At 42.0% G+C, this 20925-nt stretch overlaps 2 protein-coding genes and 1 long non-coding RNA gene across 3 annotated transcripts; all 3 read left to right on the top strand.

Moving 5' to 3' along the window:
- Positions 1-994: 994 nt before the first annotated feature.
- Positions 995-4490, top strand: LOC106020168 (uncharacterized). Its single transcript, XM_027444382.3, has 2 exons — positions 995-1135; positions 2396-4490. Exon 2 carries the CDS (start codon positions 2414-2416, stop codon positions 3749-3751), a length of 1338 nt encoding a protein of 445 aa, XP_027300183.3. The 5' UTR covers positions 995-1135; positions 2396-2413; the 3' UTR covers positions 3752-4490.
- A 3213-nt stretch (positions 4491-7703) lies between these two features.
- Positions 7704-10334, top strand: LOC106020167 (uncharacterized). The gene is made up of 2 exons (XM_013108880.5): positions 7704-7814; positions 8587-10334. Exon 2 carries the CDS (start codon positions 8706-8708, stop codon positions 9849-9851), a length of 1146 nt encoding a protein of 381 aa, XP_012964334.4. The 5' UTR covers positions 7704-7814; positions 8587-8705; the 3' UTR covers positions 9852-10334.
- Positions 10335-14508: 4174 nt separating this feature from the next.
- LOC113839847 (uncharacterized) lies at positions 14509-18953 on the top strand. The gene is made up of 2 exons (XR_003492505.3): positions 14509-14585; positions 17548-18953. It is a non-coding gene; the product is annotated as an uncharacterized lncRNA (long non-coding RNA).
- Positions 18954-20925: the final 1972 nt, after the last annotated feature.

Raw genomic sequence — 20925 nt, 5'->3', positions numbered from 1 at the left:
TTGATCTTTCTGTGGTTTTCTTTTTTGGTTTTGCTTCTGGGTTTTTGTTTTGTCTTAGGGAAGGTTCCAAGCTGACTTTGAAAATGCAGCAAAAATGCATGGAGCTGTGACGGGAGGTTCAGACTGGATATCAGGAAAAGGTTCTTAACCAAGAGCATGGTTGGGTACTGAAATGGGCTCCCCAAGGGCGGTGGTCATGGCATCAAGCTGCTGGAGTTCAAGAAGCATTTGGACAATGCTCTCAGACACATGGCCTGATTTTTGTGTGGTCATGCACAGACTAAGGAGTTGGACTCAATGATCCTTATGGGTCCCTTCTAACTCAGTATATTCTATGGTTCTATGATTCTAATGCCCCTAATTTCAAACTTTCTGAGCACTGAGGTGAAGAGAAGTCCTCAAATGACTTACATGTGTCTGCTCTCACAACTAGTGGAGTCACAAAACACACAGACCTCTTTAGGAAAACTACCAGAAAAAAAAATATATATATATTCCTCCCACATCACGTGCTGGGTCTTGAGTATAACGAGGACTCCCACCACTCCTGTGTCTGTTTCTGTTATTCAAAAGAGCTGGCCCTTCCATTTTGTACAGACATCACCTTTGTACTGATATTTCTGAGTCTACTACTGATGCAAGTGAGAAGACCAGCCTAAAGGATGCCCAACCCCATTTCCCCTGCAGCAAAGCCAGCAAGCCTGCTAACTCACCCTCTCCGAAGAAGGCAGGGCAGATGGAGCTGAGGCAAAGCCCAAGCTGCCTGACAGTCTGCTCTTGGAAAACCACTCAAGTCTGCCTCTTCCTCTCCTGCTTTACGACAGAGTGTTGTTACAGCACACTGCCAGTGATCGCTCATTTGCAATAAACAGAAGCTGCATTTTATTTTTACTTTACCCTCTGATAAAAACCACAGAATTGCCAATAAAACACCTTCAGCTGTAAAATAAAGGAGGTAGCCATAACAGCTGTTCCCAGAAGGGAATGAGAATGGAAAGGAACTAAATATTCAGGGAATCGCTGCCCAAGGAGCAGGGGGAAGCGGTTTTGTGGGGCCCCTCAGGACTATATAAGTTGAGCTTGAGGTCTAAAGGACAGCTGGGAGGTTTTTGTTGCTTTAATTTGTTGTAGGCTGGTAAGTTTTTCCAACTCTATAGATTTACAGAAGCTAATTATGGTGTCTGCTGTTGGAAGAAGTGTACTGGGGAAACAAGGAAATTGGAAGAGACTGAGATTGCCCTGTGTGGCTTGTAGATAACTATGGGTCCTAAAATTGTTGTATGCAGGTCTCTTGTTCGTTTATTTTCAAAGGCTTAAAGCATTATTGAAAGCTAAGGCTCCTAATATATTCACTACTTTAATTTCTAATTAGAGGTTATACTTCTGCATCGAAAAGACTACCTGGTCTGATTTTTTACTTTATTTCTAAACAAGTATAAATACAGAAACCTAGAAGAAACCATGTGACTATTGGGAATACTCGATTTTTCAAGAAAAATGTGTCTGGCTTCAGTGGGAAGCCAAAAAATATGCTTGTGTTTCAGAAGCCTTTTAGTGCTTGAGGGTACTTTGCTCAACTTAATGTTCTGCAGTTTCTTATTTTTCTAATGGTTCTTGTAAATATGATACCATGCTTCTGGTGGAATGGGTGGATGCCTGCTTAAAGAAGCTGCAAAACAGTGCTCTGAAATACATTGGTCTTGGTGCTAGATGCTAATGGCTTACAGTGTGGCTGTGCTGTCTTGGTTAGCCCCCAGTCTGACACTTCCTCTGCAATGGCCATGGAAAGAAAACAAGCCCATGTGGCTTCAGCCTGAAAAAAAAAATCTTTTGGCAAGACTAACTATGCAAAGTTAGTCTTTGAGGTTGAAAGACTATTTCCTTGGTTAGTTATCTTCCCTTTACTGGTACTCTAGCTGAAAGTCCAAGCTCAGCTTCCTTCTTCAAGCTGAAGGAGTTCCTGCTGCAAACAAACTGCATCTGAACTGTGTTACTCAGTGGGATTAACACCAGGTGGTACTTGGTGTTGACTGCCACCTTGCAATTAATAAATGTGCCTGGCTGGCTGTTAGGAATCCTTGATTAAGAGCAGAGAAATGATGCACTTGAACTGCATTAGTACTGCAGATTTCTTACCACTAAGTTCATTATGATTGTTCAGTGGTACACTTGTCACTTCTCCTGTAATGATACTTACCTGAAGTGTGCTAGGAAGATGTCCTCTGGCATACAGAAACTGTTCAGCTTCTGGTGTAAAGGGAGGTCTGCCCTGTTATGTGGGGCCTTACAGTCTCTCTGCTGCATGTGTACAAGTGCAGGAGCTAAGCCAACAAGCCTTTGGTGTACAAAACACTGTTGTGAAACAGTTAAGATAAACAGTTCTTGTTTCTTGCAGGTTCTGTCAAGTGACAACATGGGGAGCAATTTCAGCATGCAGATCTGCTGTGGGACTTGTGGGAGATGTAAGAAGGAAGAGGAAGTAAACGAAGAGACCAGTGAGACCAAGCCAATTTTGCAGACCTCAAGGGATCCATCAGTATGTATTGAGAAGCAGCCTTCCACACCAGCCCTGAAAGCTGCTGACCAAGGCCCTGAAGAGGTGCAGTCACCATGCTGGGACCAACAGCTGTCTGCTGATGCTGTAGAGCAGAGCACAGAGACCTGTACTCCTGCAGATCCCACAGGAGTGACTGAGGAATGTGAGGCAGCCTGGGGCTCTGTGGATTTCTTGGTGGCATCTGCGGATAGGGAGACCGAAGGGGAGGTTGCAGTCTTAACCCAATTACAGAGCCAGCAAGAAAGAGAGAAACCATGCAACACAGAAGAGAAAATAAAGCCCGTTTCCCTGGCTTCTGAGGCCCAGCTGGTTATGCATGCACCTCAGGATGTGAAGTTTGTTGAGTTTATAGGACAGCCTGATGAACAGGCTGGGGCTGGCAGTGAGGATGGCTCATATGCTGGAGGAACTCTGCAGGAAACAAACATTTTCAACCTCATGGAAATCACAGGGGAAATGGCAGCTGGCCAAGACTGCGAGATCAAGCCTCCCACAGAGACTGCTGAGAGTCCTGTAGGAAGGAACTTGCCACTGGATGCTGTGCAGGAGATGACAAAGGAGGCTGAGCCCTGCCCTCCTGCTGAGCACACGGAGGAGATGGACAGGACTAGTCTTGCTGAAGGAAGCCCTCAATCCACTGAGAGTGACGAGATCATGTGTCTTGTAGAGACAGAACCTCTACTGAGTGTCCAGGTTACACAGGAGCCCAAGAAGACGGAAGATCCTCCAGAAGACATAGTAAGTGGTATGGCTGAGATGCACTCTACTTCTGCAATGCTTTGGGAGGCTCTGTATCCAAGAGGGGAATATCCAGAGTCAGCGAACCAGCTGCTTGACCTCTTGCAGGAAGACAGCCAGTCAGTTGTGCTAACTGCACAGGAGATGCAGAGCCTGAGTTCTGTGGAGTCTGATGAACTGAGTGAAGTCCTCTGCCAGTCAAGTGACAAAGATCAAATATGCCTCAGTGATCTGGTGGAAAGTGAGAAGATCAGGGAATGGGATCCAGAAACTCTAGCAGGTGAGGCAGAGCCACAGGAGATGATCACACAACCAACAACTCAGCTTCCAGAGGAACCACTGGCTTGCACTCAGATGCCTGTAAAGGAAGAAGCTGAGTTTCTGAATGTGGCACCCCTGCGTTCTGAAGTGTTTGGGAGTGGGGGAGAGATTGAGGCTGAAGATGCTGAAGCTTGAGACCTGGGAATCAAATGAATTGGTATCTAATAGCAAAAATGATGTACCTGGCTTTAAGAACTTCAGCTAAAAGAAAACTCAAGCTGTTGAACCTGGGATTTTGTGCTTTGTGTCCTGGACTTCAGAGTGATTTTTTTCTAAACAGATCATATATGCAATAGACCTTTCCAGATATTCTCTTGAACTATAGTTCTGTTCCTTTTTTTTTTTTTCCATTAGTTGATTCTTCAGTTGATTCCGCTCTCACACCTCACTGGGAGAAGTAATTCATTTAAACTGTGGTTTCACTGAAATAATGCTGGGCACTGTGTTTCCCCCAGTGAGGTATCATGATATGAGGTTTCACCTCAGTCTTGTGAAGAGTCAGCAACAGGACAGACAAATCCTTCTCTAATCTAGCCCAGTCAAGTGTTTTCTGTGAGGCTCACAGCCACTTCCCTTGCTACCTCTAAATAATCAAGTCTTTGTAAGGGAAGTATCCAAGGAAGTAGCTCACAATTGATTGTCACTGCCATATTGTCAATATTGAACAAATATTTTCACAAGAAGTCAATGAAATGCTATTTCTGGTTTGTTTGTACTTCTTGTGGTAATGGCAATGTTCATGTGACATTCTTCATGCAGAAAAATGTAGTCTTGATCAGAATGCATAAGACAGTGTATTGTAACTTAAATATACTGACTTTTAATGTTCATAACTGTATAGTATCAATAAAATGTTTTAAGATCATGGTGAAAACATGTTGAATGTGTCTTAATTGTTAAGGTGAAGAATGACTGACTACTCTGCATTCTTCTCTGTATGCTTTGAGGGATAAATGGTAATGCTCTTATTAAGTTCTACCAAACTCAGTGACCATATGGAGTAAAATGCCCAGCTGCCTATGTGAGGGGGGGGGTATGAAAGCATGCTGAAATCTCTAGATTTTATAACATGCATCAGAACATAGAAATGATGCAGGGAAAAATAATCTCAAAGGCAAATTCATGTTGATGACTTCATTTTGCCTGCATGTAGCTGAAAGCTGAGGAGTTCAGAGCTAACTGTTTCAAGTTAGTGGATGTTGGGGATAACTCAATACTCTGAGGGAACTATTTTGGGAGTGGAAAAGGCTTTCTTAAACACTTTGACCTCCTTTCTTCCAACTGCACTTAGGCTGACAATGCATCCCAGGTTTCAGACTTGCCAGCTTCTCTCACCAGTGAGTCCATATGCTGCAAAGAAATAGATACCTGTAATATTTTCCTGGTACTTACAAGGCTGGCCCAAGCTGGTAAACCACTCTCGCAGCTTAGTTGTACAGTTTCTATCCTGATGCTGAACAATGGACTTCTTGGACCTAAAAGTAGGAAACCATTAAATAAACACTTCTGCAAAGCATACTGAAAGCTCAACTTCTTTAAGTTGCTTGTCTTACTTGATTTGTTCTGCCAAAAGTCATGCAGTCTTCCCTGTTAAAGCTTGTTTCTAAGGGCTGCTTAGCAGGGAGCTGGGTGCCTTAACTGCTATTTTTTTCCCCCAAACTCATCTTGGTAACATAAAGCTTCACTTCAGGCAGGAGAGAGGCTTGAGTAAGTAATCCCAAGAGAAATTAAACTCAATCATGTTTATGCCTGCCTATGGCTTGATAAGTTAATTCTGTTAAGCAGGGTTATAATAAGTAACTGTGCTACAGGAAATGTATCGTAACCATTTGAAGGCTTCGGCATGCAGTTCCTTAGCCTGGGAACAAGGGAAAGGCAGAAATTTTACAAACTTTATGAGCCATCTGGAAAAGCTAAGCATTGGTATCCAAACCGTGCTGTGCAGCTCGGTGTCTAAAAGCTCTTCTCACTCTCTGAAGAGAAAAATTTTCAAACATAGCCTGTCATTGTCTTGTAATGTCAGCTGAATGACGAATGAGAGATGCCCCTGGGCAGACCATCCGATGTATCTAGATGCCATAGTTAATGTACTGAGAGGCCCTGCCATGACAATAGGAAGGAAGAGACAGCTCTAGTAAGAGGGAGCAGCTTGAGCTCTCTGCAATCAAAAACCCCACCACAAAGCCCAGCGTTCTGAACTGACTGCGGCACACTCTTTGCAAGTGATGATGCCATCTAAAAGGCTTTGTAACAGTCCTGTTCTACAGCGTTCAATCACGCAACCCAATTCTAAGCTGCTATCTGAGCCAAGCTCTTCCTAAGGTCTATGCTTTTTTTAAAGTTGTCAGAGAATCAGATGTATGCTTTTGTAGAACCACCCTTTTAAACGCATCAAAGTAGCAGAGAGCAGAAAAGGCTTTGGAGACAAATACTAAATCTAGCCAAGAGAGATGTGATTGTTCTGACAGAACTTCTTTCCTTCTCCCATGTGTCACATTGCCATCTTCCACAGTGTCTTGCGTGCAACAGATTTCCTAGATTATTTCAATTGGTTGTAAATTGGACTTTGTTTTTGGAATGTCTCTGTTTTCCACAACAATACAATTGTAAGGAAAAAAAATATATACTTTGAATCTCAGAAGGATTCCCACCACCCAGTAACGAGCTGATAACTAAGCATCTTCCCATTGTACACAACACTGACAACAACATCTATCCACAACAGCTGGAGCCAGGAGCCATTTTTCTTCTCACTTAAAATCAACAAGTTAAACAAAAGTTCTTACAGTGTTTTCAAACCAAGGGGGAGCTGTGGATGCATCATTTCCTTGCAACCACCTTCTTTTGCAAAGCATCTATGTGTATTGCATAGACTTGCAGCCCTGGAGTGACCCGAGTTTTACAGGCACCAATCTGTGTCAGTCTGTAGAGACACAGATATTTTCATCTGTGTATCTCACAAATGGAAATCGTGGATTAAATTCACGTATTAACGGGCAGAAGGTTCCAGTAGTCAAAGAAACCCTAAACTGCCTATGTATTTCAGTTCTATGGAAGCCCAATAGAAAAGATGTAAATGGCTTTTGGAAAGCTGTTGTTAAGGAAAAACAGATGTTACATGAAACTCTTACAGCCAATGCAAATGTGATCAGGGAAGCCACTGAGACATGGAGGCCTGCTTTATATTGTGCAAAGCAGAAGTTGGACCGCATTTAAAAGGCAAGACATGGACATTGTCCTGTTACGGTCTCAGAACAGGCTGCATGCACAGAATTACATCAACAAAAGCTCCTTCTGCATTTCTGAATCCAGGGAATCAGAGTAGCTAGGCAAAGTATAGGACGCTGAACCAGATCTGCCATCAAAAGATGTAGGTTCATTTAACAATAAATAAAATAGTCTGGAATCCAGTTATTTTGATCTTTTTGATCCTGCTCAGATGCATTGCTGTTGGCAGTGTATATTTAGAATCTGTCTTTATGCTCACGTCTCTGGGATTAGTTTGCTTTTACTGGATATTTGCTTCTGCATTTCGCCCAGGTGACCTATTTAGCATCGCAGCTCCCAGTCAGTAAACACAACTGGAGTGATACGGTAATGTTAACGCCAACAGAGGGTTATCAGCTGTGGCTGGAAACATTAAAATAAACTGTAGCCACCATGAAATAGCTAATTGCATGACTCAATCAGTTGAAGACAGCAGAAAAGTGGTAAGGGGGATAATTTTTCACCTCTAAGTGCCCAGTATAAAATAATACCAGAGACCAGGGGTTCACTAACGTCATTTGTAAATTGAAGCACTGAGTGCCTTTAGCATGCCTGTTACTCTGGTACTACACATTGCATGTGATAAGCAGTGGTCACTGTTCATTGTTCATGACTGCACTGTTTTCATCTTCAGTTTTCATTTTAATAGTCAGTGCCAATTACCAAATAACAACAATCATCCAAATAACATATCGGCTGCTTTTAGGAAGGACAGCCATATGCTGTTCCCAATGGCTATGAAATGGCTGGGAAAAACGGTAAGAAAAAAATAAAAATAAAAAATTAAGGGGTCAAGAACCTGCTGGAACTAACATTGAGAGCCAAAGGGGGAAGAGATTGAGTGTGACCACCTCCTCCTATTTAAGGCCAGACGGATGCCCTTGTGTTGTAGGTGATGGGTGTTTAGTGGGAAGGTTGTGGAGTTTTGTTGGTAAGAATGGGGATTTTATGATGTGCTTTTTGTGCTATCTGTGAGTCTATCACCTAGTTTTTTGTTTTTTAAAAAGTGTGTTTTTCTTTGCTTTTATGCAAGTTCTCACAGTGTGAGTCTCTGAGTACAAGTAGTATTTTTGGTTTTAACTTGTGCGATGGCAGGCCTTGCTACTCCATTTTCTAGGCTTACTCTTGTGCTGGAGGTTTTCTTTTATTTCTTGGTTTGCTTTGTGCTTCTTGCAGGTGGTTAATCTTCTTTTAATGGCCTTATTAAGGAGTAAGCCATGCTACGTCTTGTGGGCTTCAAATTCACATGTAGCTTTTTTGTTTGTTTGCCTTGCCTGTATCCTCCTTGACTGGTCTGACTCCAGTCTAGCAAACTCAGCAGCTCTGCTACACAAGTCTGTAGTAAAACAATGCTATTGACACTGCAGATATCCTTCTGAAAGGTAATGGCAGTGCCTGCATGGCTGCTTGGCTCCTGGAAGCTTAGATGGAACTGCAATTGTCTTTTCAGTGTTTTTTTTTTTTTTTTTTTCTTTTCTTTAGTGGCCTGGTTTGATTACTTCCTAGTAATCAAACTTCCTCCTCAGACTGTTGTTTCTTTAAGGATCATATCTGTGTCTTGTTCCTCCCACTCATGTGCAATTCCACCTGTATTTAGTTTGCTCCTGTAGCCTCTGATAATGCTCTCCAGCTAATATTATGTGCTAACATGGCAACTAATGTCTGCGAATGGATGTGAGCTAATAGGTGTCCGTGTCTTTCAGGTGTGAAGCTGCTTCTTTGAGAGTTTCCTGCTCATCTTCAGGCAGTGTGCAGCTTGTAGCTGGGTGGCATCACCTCCAGAAGGCAGCTGTTAATTGGGTTGCTCCTGTCAGCTGTGGCAATGGGTGGTATCTTTGGCAAGAACAAGAGGCTCTGTGTGTTTCCCAGGAAAGTTGTTTTTCGTAAGGCCAAAGGAAAGAAGGCATCAGGAACTGCACACATGTCCCACGATGCTTCAACATGGACTGGAGAGAACCATTTTCATTTGGCATGTATAAGAAAGATCCCAGAAAGCCCTGAACCTTCTCTTTCAGAATCAGATATTCCTGAAGGTGAATCTGCTGCCCAAACTCAAAGGGACACAGGAGATCCGGCTGCATCTCTGCATGCACAGCACACTGAGGGCCCACTCTCTGTCTCTGCTAGAGATGCACAAGATGGTGAGGTGCCACAGGACCTTGAAGCCAAACCTAGCACAGAGGCGACACAACATCAGGAGCCTGCTGAACAGATGAAACAAGAAGCCCACTCTGCCAGGAGAAGTCTACAAGAGATCAGTGAAGCTCAAGCTGTGGAGCAGCCTACTGGTGGCCGTAAACCCAGTGAGCAACTCAGCTGTGAGGATCATAAAGCAAGATCTCCTACACAGACTACAGTAAAGGCTGATGTCCATGTGTGTGCAGAAGTACAAGATGGACCCAGTAAAGATCAGCCTGCCCTAGTGGAGTCTGAGCAGCCGCATCATGCAGTAGAAGATGCCACAGTTACTTGTGTTTCAGAAGAAACTTGTAAGGAACAGATGCATGAGGAGGTGCCTGTGGAGAGGGCAGCGGAGTCCCCAGCTGCGTTGTGTAACGTGGGGGAGACAGAGATGCCTCTGAAGACCACAGAGACAAGAGGGGGCATCACAAATATGCAGAGATCTGCAGAAAAGCAGACAGTGGAAGAAAAAGCATGCTGTGCTGCTAAAGCCCCACCTGATCTCCAGCTGGAACAAGACACAGAGGTTGTTATTACTGAGTATCTGGAAGAAAATGCTTCTGAGTCAGAGCAAGCTGGAGAAATGGCTGAGGCTGGTGATGACGGGCAAACATCAAAGGAGATCCCATGCTGTCTGGCAGAAACTCTGACTGCTCTGCAGGATAAGGAGATGATTAAAGCTAGCAATGGGGGAGAACCAGCCTGCTGCAGAGACCTGCTGAAAGAGCACCTGAAATGTGATGCAGAAACCACCGAGCAGACTCAGGGTTTGTCTGCTGCGGAGTGATGAGCCTGCTGCCTTGATCCTGCAAGGAGCCAAGATGGGCAAGTACCCGATGGGTGCTTGTATCCTAAAGGACTTGGGGCAGGGTTGGCCATAAAGCCTGCTTTGAAGAGTGTTAGTACACTTCAAGCTGGTATACTGCCTTCTGCAGGTGGCACCAATTCCCTTCCTTCCCTAGTTGGGGGGTGGTATGAGGTGATGGGATATCAGCAAGTGTACCTCAGAACAAGTATGTTTATGTAGATAACTTCCCTTTTTCTTCCACAATTCATGTACACCCAAGCCAGGGCTAGCACTTGATAACTTTCTCACCCTGTGTTGACTGCACAGGGTTAAGTGTTCTCTGACAAACAAGCCAGCTCTATTAATTATACTTGTCTGTATACCCTACTCTGACTGTCACTGTTTGAAACTATGCTGAAATGCTGTGTGGATTGTGAAGTCTGCTGCAACTGGAATCAATAAAGGGGCATATTTTAACACTGATTGGTATCAATTGCTGTGTTATTAATGGCCAGCTGCTCCAGGGCTTGTGCTAGTTGAATGGAGCTGAATAAACTAGGAGAAGAGGCCTGTGGAAGTAGTCATCTCCAGAGCATAACCACCAGGAGACATTCCTGATGGTCATTTTGCTGCAAGTAATAAATACATCAGGCTACTGCAGACACTCTGCTTGTCTCTAATTATACAGCTCCTAAAGGAGAGGCTTCTTGTCAAACCTGGTTAGTTGGGCAACTGAACCTGAACTTCAAAAATGATGTAGTGCTAAAGGGAACTAGTAAAAAAAAAAAAAAAAAAAGCCTAATTTATTTCCCTTGGTTTCCACACCCCAAAAAGGGGTTTGCATGAAATTATTCTGCCAGAGCTCAAGGGGAATTATAAGTGAACCTGTACTAGACAGAGAGCTGGAGCACTACAATGTAAAGGAGAGTAAGATTAATCTTCCCTAAAGAAACCATTTCCAGCTATTGTGTTCTTGTGTACTTCCTATAATAGCAGTCTTCACAGGAGGAAAAAAAAAAGATAAAGGCGAGTGAGGATATGAGGATTTTGATAGCGATGCATCTATTTAAAGGATGATTGGTTTTACTATCTTTATTAGCTTAATCACATCAGGAAGATAGAGTATCCTTAAACATTTCCTTAAAGCAAGGGACCAGGCTGGTGCCTCGTGAGCCTATCAGTTTAAGCCTTCCTTAACAAATTTTCCCTGTTGACCAAATCTGGATAGAGATGCTGTTTATGGCAATGTCTCTTTACTCTCACTTAACACAGAGCACGTTCACCCCCCTCGGCTGTTTATATAAAATCCTGAAAGTATCTCCATCAGTTGATTATGTTGACAAGCTGCCCTGGGTTGGTTGCTTCTAAAAAAACTGCTGCTGATGTTAGTTTGGAAGAATGTGTGCCCTCCTTACTTACAATTTAGATTTACCAGCCAGTGGATGGGCAGGCAGGCTCCTCCTTACCAACACCAGGAGAGCGAGGAGGCCTGAGGAAACCACTGAAGAAAAAAAAAAAAGCCAGTAAACAGCAACAGAAGCTTCTGTGCGCTGTTCTGCCAGTATCTTAGTTACTCAGAACAGCCACTATAATTAATTGCCAAGTATTTTCAAAGGTTAGTATTTATCATCTGCTGTTTTGCGGTTGCTGAGAAAACCGAGGGGATGTTTGACAATGTGGCACAAAGAAATGCAGAAAGCAGCGAAATACTCAAGAAGAGAATTACACCTTTAGTAGAGACAAAGGAACACCTTTTCTTCTTACACTGCACAAGTGCTAAACAGGAAAAAGGAAGAAATTATGAGGGACAGATTAAGGCACAAAGTAGATGGAAGCTTGCTTGCATGTATTCCAGGGAAAGGATCGTGGAAGCAATGGCAATGTAGGATTCTGATAGTGGCTTTCCATCACTGGGCTTGGGCAAACATTTCAGAGAACCCAGAGCCAAGATCTCTCTCTGGTTCTGGGAAAAAATAGATGTTTGCATTCTTGCATCGGAGAATCATTTATTTTCAAAATCACTTGTTTTTGTATTTTATGCTTGCGATTTAATTAATGCTTGCATCTCACTCAACAGGGAGCCATATAAGAGTGATTCAGCAACTCTTATTCCCATTATGACTGTTGGTAGTATGTAGCCGAGACCGAAGGTATTGGTTTAATCTAGAGTCACAGTAAAATGTATAATTACATGACAGACTGAAACAAATGGGTGACAGGGATCAATTTTCACCCCAAAAGCTATCATACAGAATAATACCGCAGGCTACAGTTTCACAAACATTGTTCCTAAATTTAAGCCTACATCCGACTGGCTGCTGTACAGCTGTTAATTTGTCAGTTTACACCATGGGCTGTTAAATGATCACCAGTATGCACGAACAATTGTGGTAGATGCTTCATTTCAGTTTTGCTTCAGTCTTAGTATTTAAATCAAATTGCAAAATGAGAGCAAATCTGGGAAAGGAACCTGCAATCTGAGCCATCATCATTCTGTTCCTGCTCTGAAAATGGAGTAGCCCTTTCTTCTTTTCTCAGAAAAAATCAGGCAGAAGGGAATAATCTTTCATGAAATGTATTACTGCATGAATTCTGGGAAACAGGTTTCGGCAACATCCTGTCTTCATTTACAACTACCTGAATGTTTGCAAAGTGTTGACCAATGGCTAGGTGTCCAACTTGAGAAATGGCTCCTAAGATATTCCTTGGTAAATGAGAATAGCGACAGCTCCTCCTTCCTTGAGTCTTCATCATACTCTTTTTGGTTTTTAAGATGTGCCCCCAAGTACTGGAAAGCTAAGCTTTACTCTCAAACACTAGCAATTGCATTGTCCTGGTTTAACCTACTCAAAATTTCACTCGGGGAGGATTTTGCTCCTGTAATTCTAATGGCTTTAGAGGTATGTCAGAATTCTAATGCCATGCCAGAAGAGACTCTACGTCATTTCTGATATCTGCATTGCCTCTAATGTCAAAACTAATGTTTCTGCCCTTTTCATCTTGTAAAGTATTTGGGTAAAATGCTGAATATTGATGTTGCTGGCCCCAGAATGAAAGGTACTTGTCTCCTGATGATTTCTTTGCAGATCTTTAACACTTCCTGGGCTCACTGTATTCAAACTCTGCTGAAGATAAAGACACAAGGCTAAACTTTCAAATGTGATTCTTGTGAGATGAATAGGAATTAAGTCATGAGAACACTTTAATGCTTTTAAAATCCTTTTCCTACCCTTAGAAAAAAAGGACAGACCACTCCATAAGAGCAGAACAATTGTACCACCTAGCATGGCACATCTCTAAGCCACCACGACTCTGCCTCATTGTCACTGATGAGTGACTGCAAGCTGTACCTTTTACTGCTGTTTGTCTCATCTTTTTAGGCAAGTTCAAACTGGAGAATTTATTAATAACGTAGCAGTGTGAGTAAAACTCAGCTCTGTTCCCAGGCTCTAGGCTGCCCTCTTAAGATGATAAGCAGCAAATTCTTTGACTAGTAAATTGACTATGAATCACTGCAAATAAGCATGAAAGGAGCATCACCGATTCCCATAACTGTCTTGTGGATAGTGTGTCGCACTGTAATGTAATTTTTGGCTTTCTGAAAATCCTAGCTCCTGATGTTAAGAATCTTTAACTTTCACAAATAAGGCTTTCTGTCATTCAGCAGGAAGATTTGAAGATACAACCTGGCCACACCTGAGAGAAGTAAAAAAAAACAGGCATTTTTAGGAGCCTAACATCTGCTATCTACTTATGCTGTAAGGAGCTCCCATATATATTTCTTTTCCTTTTGAAGCATCCATAAAATGTCAACAGCATCTTAATCACACGAAATCTGTTTCTCCTAAACTGTTTAAAGTACTTACACAACTTAGTGAAGTGTTCTGAAAACAGCTGGTCAAAACTCAAACAATTCCCTTAACCAAGGCTTCAGCTGTTGGTCAATATTATTTGTCAATACAAAACATTATTTTTTTTAACTTTAAAAGCGCATCCCTTCCTGGCCTTCGGCAACAAAATGTTTTCCTTGCTTCTTTGAGCACCTCTCCCTTGGTAAGATGTAAGTCCAGATTTCAAGCCACAAAACCTGTAGGCGATTTGACGACAGGACAGGAAATTTTAACAAGTTCAGAAACAAAAGCCAGTCAAAACAACCTTCCTGAGAGAAAGCACTCTGCAGACAGAGAAAACATGATCACAGAGTCTCAAGCAGCTCTGCCTCCTTTGCTGCAGACACACAATGCAAGCAGCCAGCAACACTTTGGAACGGATGAAAAGCAGCTGAGATCTGCTGTTCCTCTATGTGAGGAAGATGTATTGTGCCTAAGAACCACAGTATAACACCCAAGCTACAAGCTTTTTTTCCTAAAGCCTACTGTGTAGCTGGTCTACGATACTGGTTATTATTGTCAATTTGCAGGTAGAAATACCCTATTACATTTCTCTTCAGTTTTGTATAAACATTTCAGGAAGAAAAGATGATGATATCCAAAATGCATAGAGGCTTATGAATTGAACCAGCAAAGAACATGATATGATGTTTCACAAACATGGAACGCAAACAATTCCTCACCTCTTCTTTTCAGGCAGCAGAGCTGGCATAAGGGAACAATAATTCAATCATTAGGTTCTGGAGGGAAGTAATTTGGAGTGGCTGCCCTGCCCTATTTAAGGCCCACCTGCTCTTACAAGTTGTGTGCTGATAGCTGTATGTGGGGGTGTTTTCATCTGAAGGTGAGTGAGGATGCTGGCAGACTCAAGTTTGGGTGGTGTTGTTTTTTTTTTTTTTTAGTTTTTTATTTATTTCATTATTATACGTCTGCTCTAGTGAGGTAGAGTTCAGCCTTTATGTATTGGTAGAACTGTAGTTATGCTCTCTTCTCAGAACAAAATCCTAGTAGTATGCATTAAGCTTTGTGTATGTTAAAACAGATTATCCCAATTTGTGTTAGATGAGTAGTAAAATCATGAAATGGCTCAGGTTGGAAGGAAGGGACTTTTAAAGATCACCTAGTCTGTGGAAACACACACAAAAAAATAAGAACTTAAGAAATACAGAAGAGAGCTTTTGATGTGTGAGGTATTGGGGTGGGTTTCTTACTTCAGTGACTTAAGGTGGGTTGTTACTGGCTTGTTGGCTTTCATTGTTTTTTTTATCTTACTTTAGAGCTTTAGAATTTTGTCAAAGCTGTGACATAAGGTGGTGAATATGGAGGCTCTGTCCTAGACATAATTCTGTATATTTTCTATCGAAGTGAAGCTACTGGCTATCAGGGTACCAGCAGGAAAATAATGCCTTAAACAATGCTTTTCTTTTCTGATTACTTGCCAAAAAATGGATTTCTATCTGTGCTTTTCAAATCAGTACAAGAGAGGGATAAATAACTGCTCTTATCCTCAGTGGCAGTCTCATATTCTGCCCTGCTGGTATCTGAGAATACCTCAAGTGCACCCGCGGGAGTCTAGGGACATTGTTTACCCTTAATTCACACATCATGGTGGATGCACATTAGTCAGAGTTGGAGCTCTGGACAGGGATCACCTTGAAATTCAGGGACATGCATGCCGCTTCTGATAGGTTTTCTGGTCTTTGGTGCTTCTCCTGTCACCTTGTTTCAGGAGGGCCTACCTCCTGCTTTTAGTGAAAGGGATGGTTCTTATGGTGGCATCCGAACCTCCACTAAACAGTTCCAATATTGGCAGCAAGAGTGTGGGGCTACTAGAAAAGTGAATGAACATTTGCAGCGTGAAATGGCCAAATTTGGATCAGGAAGGGGAAACAATTTTACTACATATAAAAAATGACTGGTGCATTTGTATTTACGATAATAAGTATATCTTTATGCCCTTCTATAAATAACACCTCTCTTGAGACAACAGCAGAAGAATCTGTCAATCCTCAGATTTTGAAGAGCTGCTGTAGTGATGGCAACATATAACAAATGTAAACACACCATAGAATAAACTATTATTTTGCTTTCTTCTCCTAGCATTATGCTGCCCTTCCAAAATCACATGAAACATTTCCCTGCTATATTCATTTACACAAAATCATTGCTGTTGCCACAGCAATTGCCTACTCTGAACAGTCAACCTGACAAAACACTAATTTATTTGTAAGTTGACCTCTTTCTAGCCTTGGCATCAAATAGCATGTCTTTGTCTTCTGATTTTTTTTTCTTCCACAATGAAAGTGACTGAGTTGGTCTTTCCTGCTTTTTCTTTCTTACAGCTATGTAGTTTGAAGCTCATGCGGTCTTGTGAGTGCCTAATTGGCACGGAATCACACATTTCTGCAGATTCTATCCATAAAAACAGTTCAAACGGTGCATCAAAACTGCTCTGGGTCCATTAGCATCAATTTAAAAATTGTAGTCCCTAAATTATAGATCTGTTTTTCTGTGGTTCCTGTTATTTTACATTGTGATGGCTAAACTTTGTGCCGAACCATCAGTAATCGTATCATGTTGCACAGCGGCTCTATTTTGCTTTAAATATTTAGCTATAAGAAGTGGTACTGGATTTGCAGTGGAACAGCAGTTTAGGAGAATTAATGATCTGGGACTTATGGGGAAAAGGCTTGGTGTCACCAACTACCCTACTTAAGAGCAAAACCTTATCAACCTGAGTAAGAAATAAAGGCTGAGAAGTTGTGATGCTGGAAATGGTTTAAATAATGCTTCATTTGCAGTTTCTCTGCCAGCAACAGCAATTTTATTGTTGCTGAATTATGAGTTTAAATTGTGTTTACTTCTTTCTAGCAACTATGGCTAATCTGCATAAGATAAAGTACAAGAAAACCTTTCAGAAAAGGGAAAGAGGGACCCACATACAACTCCATCTATTAATTCCCTTTGAAATCTTTCTCTGCAAAGTACTTAATCTATTTTCTAATGATCCTGTGGTTTTATAACAACACTCTCCAAACATAACTCGAGGTAAAATGTTCTCTGCATTTGAAATGTACTGTCCTGATTCTGACTTGAGTTTGAAGTGATGACACTTCTGTGCTTTCTAGAAACTGAGTAAATGACTGAGAATGTAATTACCAAAGGGTCTGAAATCCACCCATTTCTGATCTCTCAACAAAGAGGCATTTTGCTTTTCCTTCTTCCTCCCTTCCACATCCTACCAAGCCTATATAGGAGTACCCTGTCTGAATGTGAATTTATTCCCACAATTAACAAATGGGCTAGGAAATAAGAGGAGACCTAAATACTATTTACTTTGGTAATACAAACTAATAGCTGCAAAGTGCAGTATTGGCTGAGAGTCATGGTGAGTAACTGACTTCCTTCCTAAGTGCTCTTATTGATATCAAAAGACCAAAAAAGACTGTCCCTTGAACTAAGACAGACTTAAACAGTAAATCTTGCAATTTGTGTCCATCCCCCTCTGAAATAAGATGTGAATCTGAACTTCACTTTAGGGGGTCTTTCCTGGTCAAAATAAAAATGAGATGGTTACTGTGCTTAGGGACAGGAAAATCCCCAAATCATGTTGCTCTTGTTCCAGTTGCAGGTAAGAGAATGAACCTACAGTTTGAAGCTTCATGGCAAAATCTCTCTTCTTGGAGGGAGGTTTCACATCGAGTTTTCAACTTTATCACATGTTCCTTAGAAAACTCAACCAAGGTGATACTTGGGATACAAAGGGACAGGGTGTGGGTCCTAATGAATTTCTTACTGTATTACAGGTGGGATAATTGGCTCTGGAGTGGTCTGTCAGCTTAGCACCAAGGAAGAAGTTGGGCTCTGTGTCTGCTTCTAGGCTTTGCTTTATTTATGCCCAAGTCTTTCAGTATCCTAAAGGCTTGCTGGAGAAGGCTGCTAGCAGGATTATTGCTGTAAATCTCGATCATGGGAAACAAAATCAGTTGCAAGAGGTATTGCTGTAGAAAGTCCAAGAGTTTTAAAAGGCAGGCAACTGAGCAAGGAAATGCAGAAGGTGATCTCCCTGTTGCCCAGAAGGCTCTGGGGGCTGTGCTGCAGAGCAGTCTTCCAAAGGAGAAATCACAAGATAATGCTACAAGGACACAGAATGAAGACATAGAAAATGAAATAGCGTCATCTCTAGAATACCTGCAGAAGTCTGTGGAACAGATAGCAGTGCAAACCGCAGAGCTACAAGACCTTGGTGAGATCCAGCCTTATACAGAAGAGACTGAAACCAAGCCTGCTACAATGGTGAGTCCAGACACAGTGTGTGCTCCAGCTGAGGGAAGAGCTGCGATGCCTCAGCCAGCTTCAGGGGATGTGGGAGTAACAAAACCTGACGTGCATCTGCAGGCTGCTGTAGAGACAGGAGCTAGAGATGTGAAAGATGTGGTGACTGCCCAGGCACCAGCAGAAGGCAACTTGGTACGCAAGAGGCCACGTGGCAAGATGTGCAAGCCAAGCCCTCTCTGCAGGTGGCTGAAGAAACTCAAGTCCTCTGCTTAAAAAAGCTAAGGTCAAGCCCAATGCAATAACCTGGCAAGAGAGAGGCTTCCTGGGGACTATGAAAGAACTATTAATTGCCCTGAGTGGTATCCTCAAAACAACAACAAAAAGACTAATAAAAAGGAAACTCTGACTCGCATTTGATAGGAGGAAAATCTTTGTCATCTTCAGCCTTGATGTCTGCTGCATAGTCCTGGCTGTCTTACAAGCCTGAGTGTAGTACAGAGGGCTTCCAACCTGGATGGGGTAGAAGCAGGAAACTGAATGGCTCTGTTCCCTTAGAAAGCAACTTGTGAGATGTTTGGCTTGCCTTTCTTTCTTGCTCACTGGGGCTTGTCTTTTAATAGCTTGCTTTCTGAACTTATCCAAAAGTGCGGTGTACAAATTTGTATCTTCTTAGTGCTTCCCACCACTATTTGCCTTCCTTTCCCCTGCTTTTAATAACTTGCTCTGCCTGACAGACCAAGCAAGTGCATTAGTACTATCAAACTAAATAAATACATTATAAAAACACTAGATGTTTACAAATGCATAATGTTAATAGTGGGTGTTGTGTGGGAGGGTTGGTAAACAAGGGGCTCTTGTTTTGCTACTCGAATTGATTGCTTTGTGTATATTTTTATGTTTGAAAGTCAATAAAAGCTAGTTTTATTGCCTCAAATGAAGCGTTGACTACAGCTGAATGGGGGATAAGGGAGGGAGGAGAAATGGGCTGCCACAACCTAGCCACAGCTGCAGAGAACGATACTGAGGACTAGGAGAGCTCCCTGCTGAACAGGAGAGGCAGGAAACCAGCAGCTTATGGTCTGGGTACAGAGGGGCTGTCTCCAGAAGAGAAAGTACAATCCAAGAAAAAGTAACTAAAACTGCAGAATGGTCTTTGATTAGATTACTATAGCTGTGTCCTATCTGTGTGGCTCAGAATGTGTCACAGAACTGACCTAAGCACATTTCTACTACTGAAGAGTAAAGGTACCTAAAAATGCTCAACTTTGTTCTGCTAAAGAAACCAGCTGGTAAGAAAAAATCTTGTGGGAGATAAAGAAAACAACCCAATGGGGCAGCTGATCTGCAGGGAGACACAGGGCTGGGCAACACAGGCTTTGCTAGAAGCATCCTGGCCCATGTTAGTATCCAAGCCTGCCTTGGAGAAGCAGGGAGTGCTAGCCAGCCTTCCAGGAGAGCTAATGAGCAACCAGCCCATGCTCTCAAAACTCATAGTCAACTTCCTCAGAACTGCCCAAGGTATCTACGCTGTTCCTAAGAGTAACCCTCCAACCACTGCTTTTGAGCACTGATGAGAAGACTCATCCTATTCCCAGCAGGACACATAATGAAGGGAATGAGTCAATTTCCCATTTCCACTCTCATTCAGTGCTCTCCTGTACATAAGATGCAGTTGAATATTCTGTCCCACTGTTTCCCATCTTGACAGGTGCATCACCAGCTTACCTAAGGTGAATGGGGACAGCAATGTGCTGTCAGTGTATTGATGTTGTTGCTAATACCATGGTTAACAAGCTTAGGGTGCACCTTAATGCTTTTCTTGCAACAGCATTCAAACTAAAAAAATAGTTACAGCATATATTTTTTATACTTTTACCTTAATCAAAAGCAGTTAGCTGTGCAAGCAAAGAAATATGTAAGTAGCAAAGCAGCTGTTTTTTACCATGTGCTCAGAAGCACCATCTGGTGCACTGCCTCTCCTGATGCAAAATGAGTTCCTTGGTTGCTAATGACCTATAAGGATAACATTTGCTTGCTATAATCGCCAAGTCCCCAAACAAAATGTTACACAAAGTTTTTAAAGCAGAGTTTAACAAGACACACCCCAAAAGAAGAAAAAAAAAAAAAAGTATAGGTATTGAAACTACCCACTGGCAGCATGACTGCAGTAAGCATTTTGGAGGGTGTGCTAAACCAGATGCTGGGGGCAATCGGGACGAGCTCTTGTACTTAATTATTTCTTTCCACATGCACTTCATCAAGATTCTTAGACCACCAATCCAGGCTACCTGATAATATGTCTATAGCTGGTGGATCAAGCAATTCCTGTATAGGTTAATAAGCTACTGGGGAAGCTACACGGGGGATGAAAACAAGTTACAACAGAACTGATATCTTGAAAGAGTGTTGCTAGTTATCATAGTGATTTTTTTTTGGCCTAGATTGGTGGGGCTCTTGGTGTTTCACCTCTAGAAGTACAGCTGGTAACTTACTGTCAAGGGAAGCAGGAGAATTTCTTCCATCCATTCTCAAGTTTGAAATCTGAGCACTAACCAAAGAAGAGAGCAGTTAGAAAGCAGTAACAGGCCAGTACAGACAGGGAAGTGTTTTTTGTTATTGTTGCTTTTGGTTGTTTTTTTTTTTTTTTTTTTTTTTTTTTTTTTTGAGGTAGTTTTTGTTTGTTTGTTTTTGAAGGCAGGGAGTTGTATGTTTTCTCTTGTTTGTTTGTTTGTTTTGTTTTTCCTTTTTTTTTTTTTTTTTTTGAAGGCTGGGAGATTTCATATTGTAATTAATCAGAGGCCCTGAACAAGTGAGCACTGAGTCATGAGGTAACTGAAAATCAAGGACACAGAGCAGCTCAGAATCTCTGTATTACTGCATGTGTAGAAACACTCAGGCTTTCTGTA

Source organism: Anas platyrhynchos, chromosome 25, assembly GCF_047663525.1.
Source record: "Anas platyrhynchos isolate ZD024472 breed Pekin duck chromosome 25, IASCAAS_PekinDuck_T2T, whole genome shotgun sequence".
In the NCBI taxonomy this organism is placed as follows: Eukaryota; Metazoa; Chordata; class Aves; order Anseriformes; family Anatidae; genus Anas; species Anas platyrhynchos.
Note: the sequence above shows the minus strand (reverse complement) of the source record. Positions and strands in the feature narration are given on the sequence as shown.

Coding starts and splice junctions, on each gene's coding strand:
- LOC106020168 (XM_027444382.3), top strand. CDS start 2,414: ATGGGGAGCAATTTCAGCATGCAGATCTGCTGTGGGACTTGTGGGAGA.
- LOC106020167 (XM_013108880.5), top strand. CDS start 8,706: ATGGGTGGTATCTTTGGCAAGAACAAGAGGCTCTGTGTGTTTCCCAGG.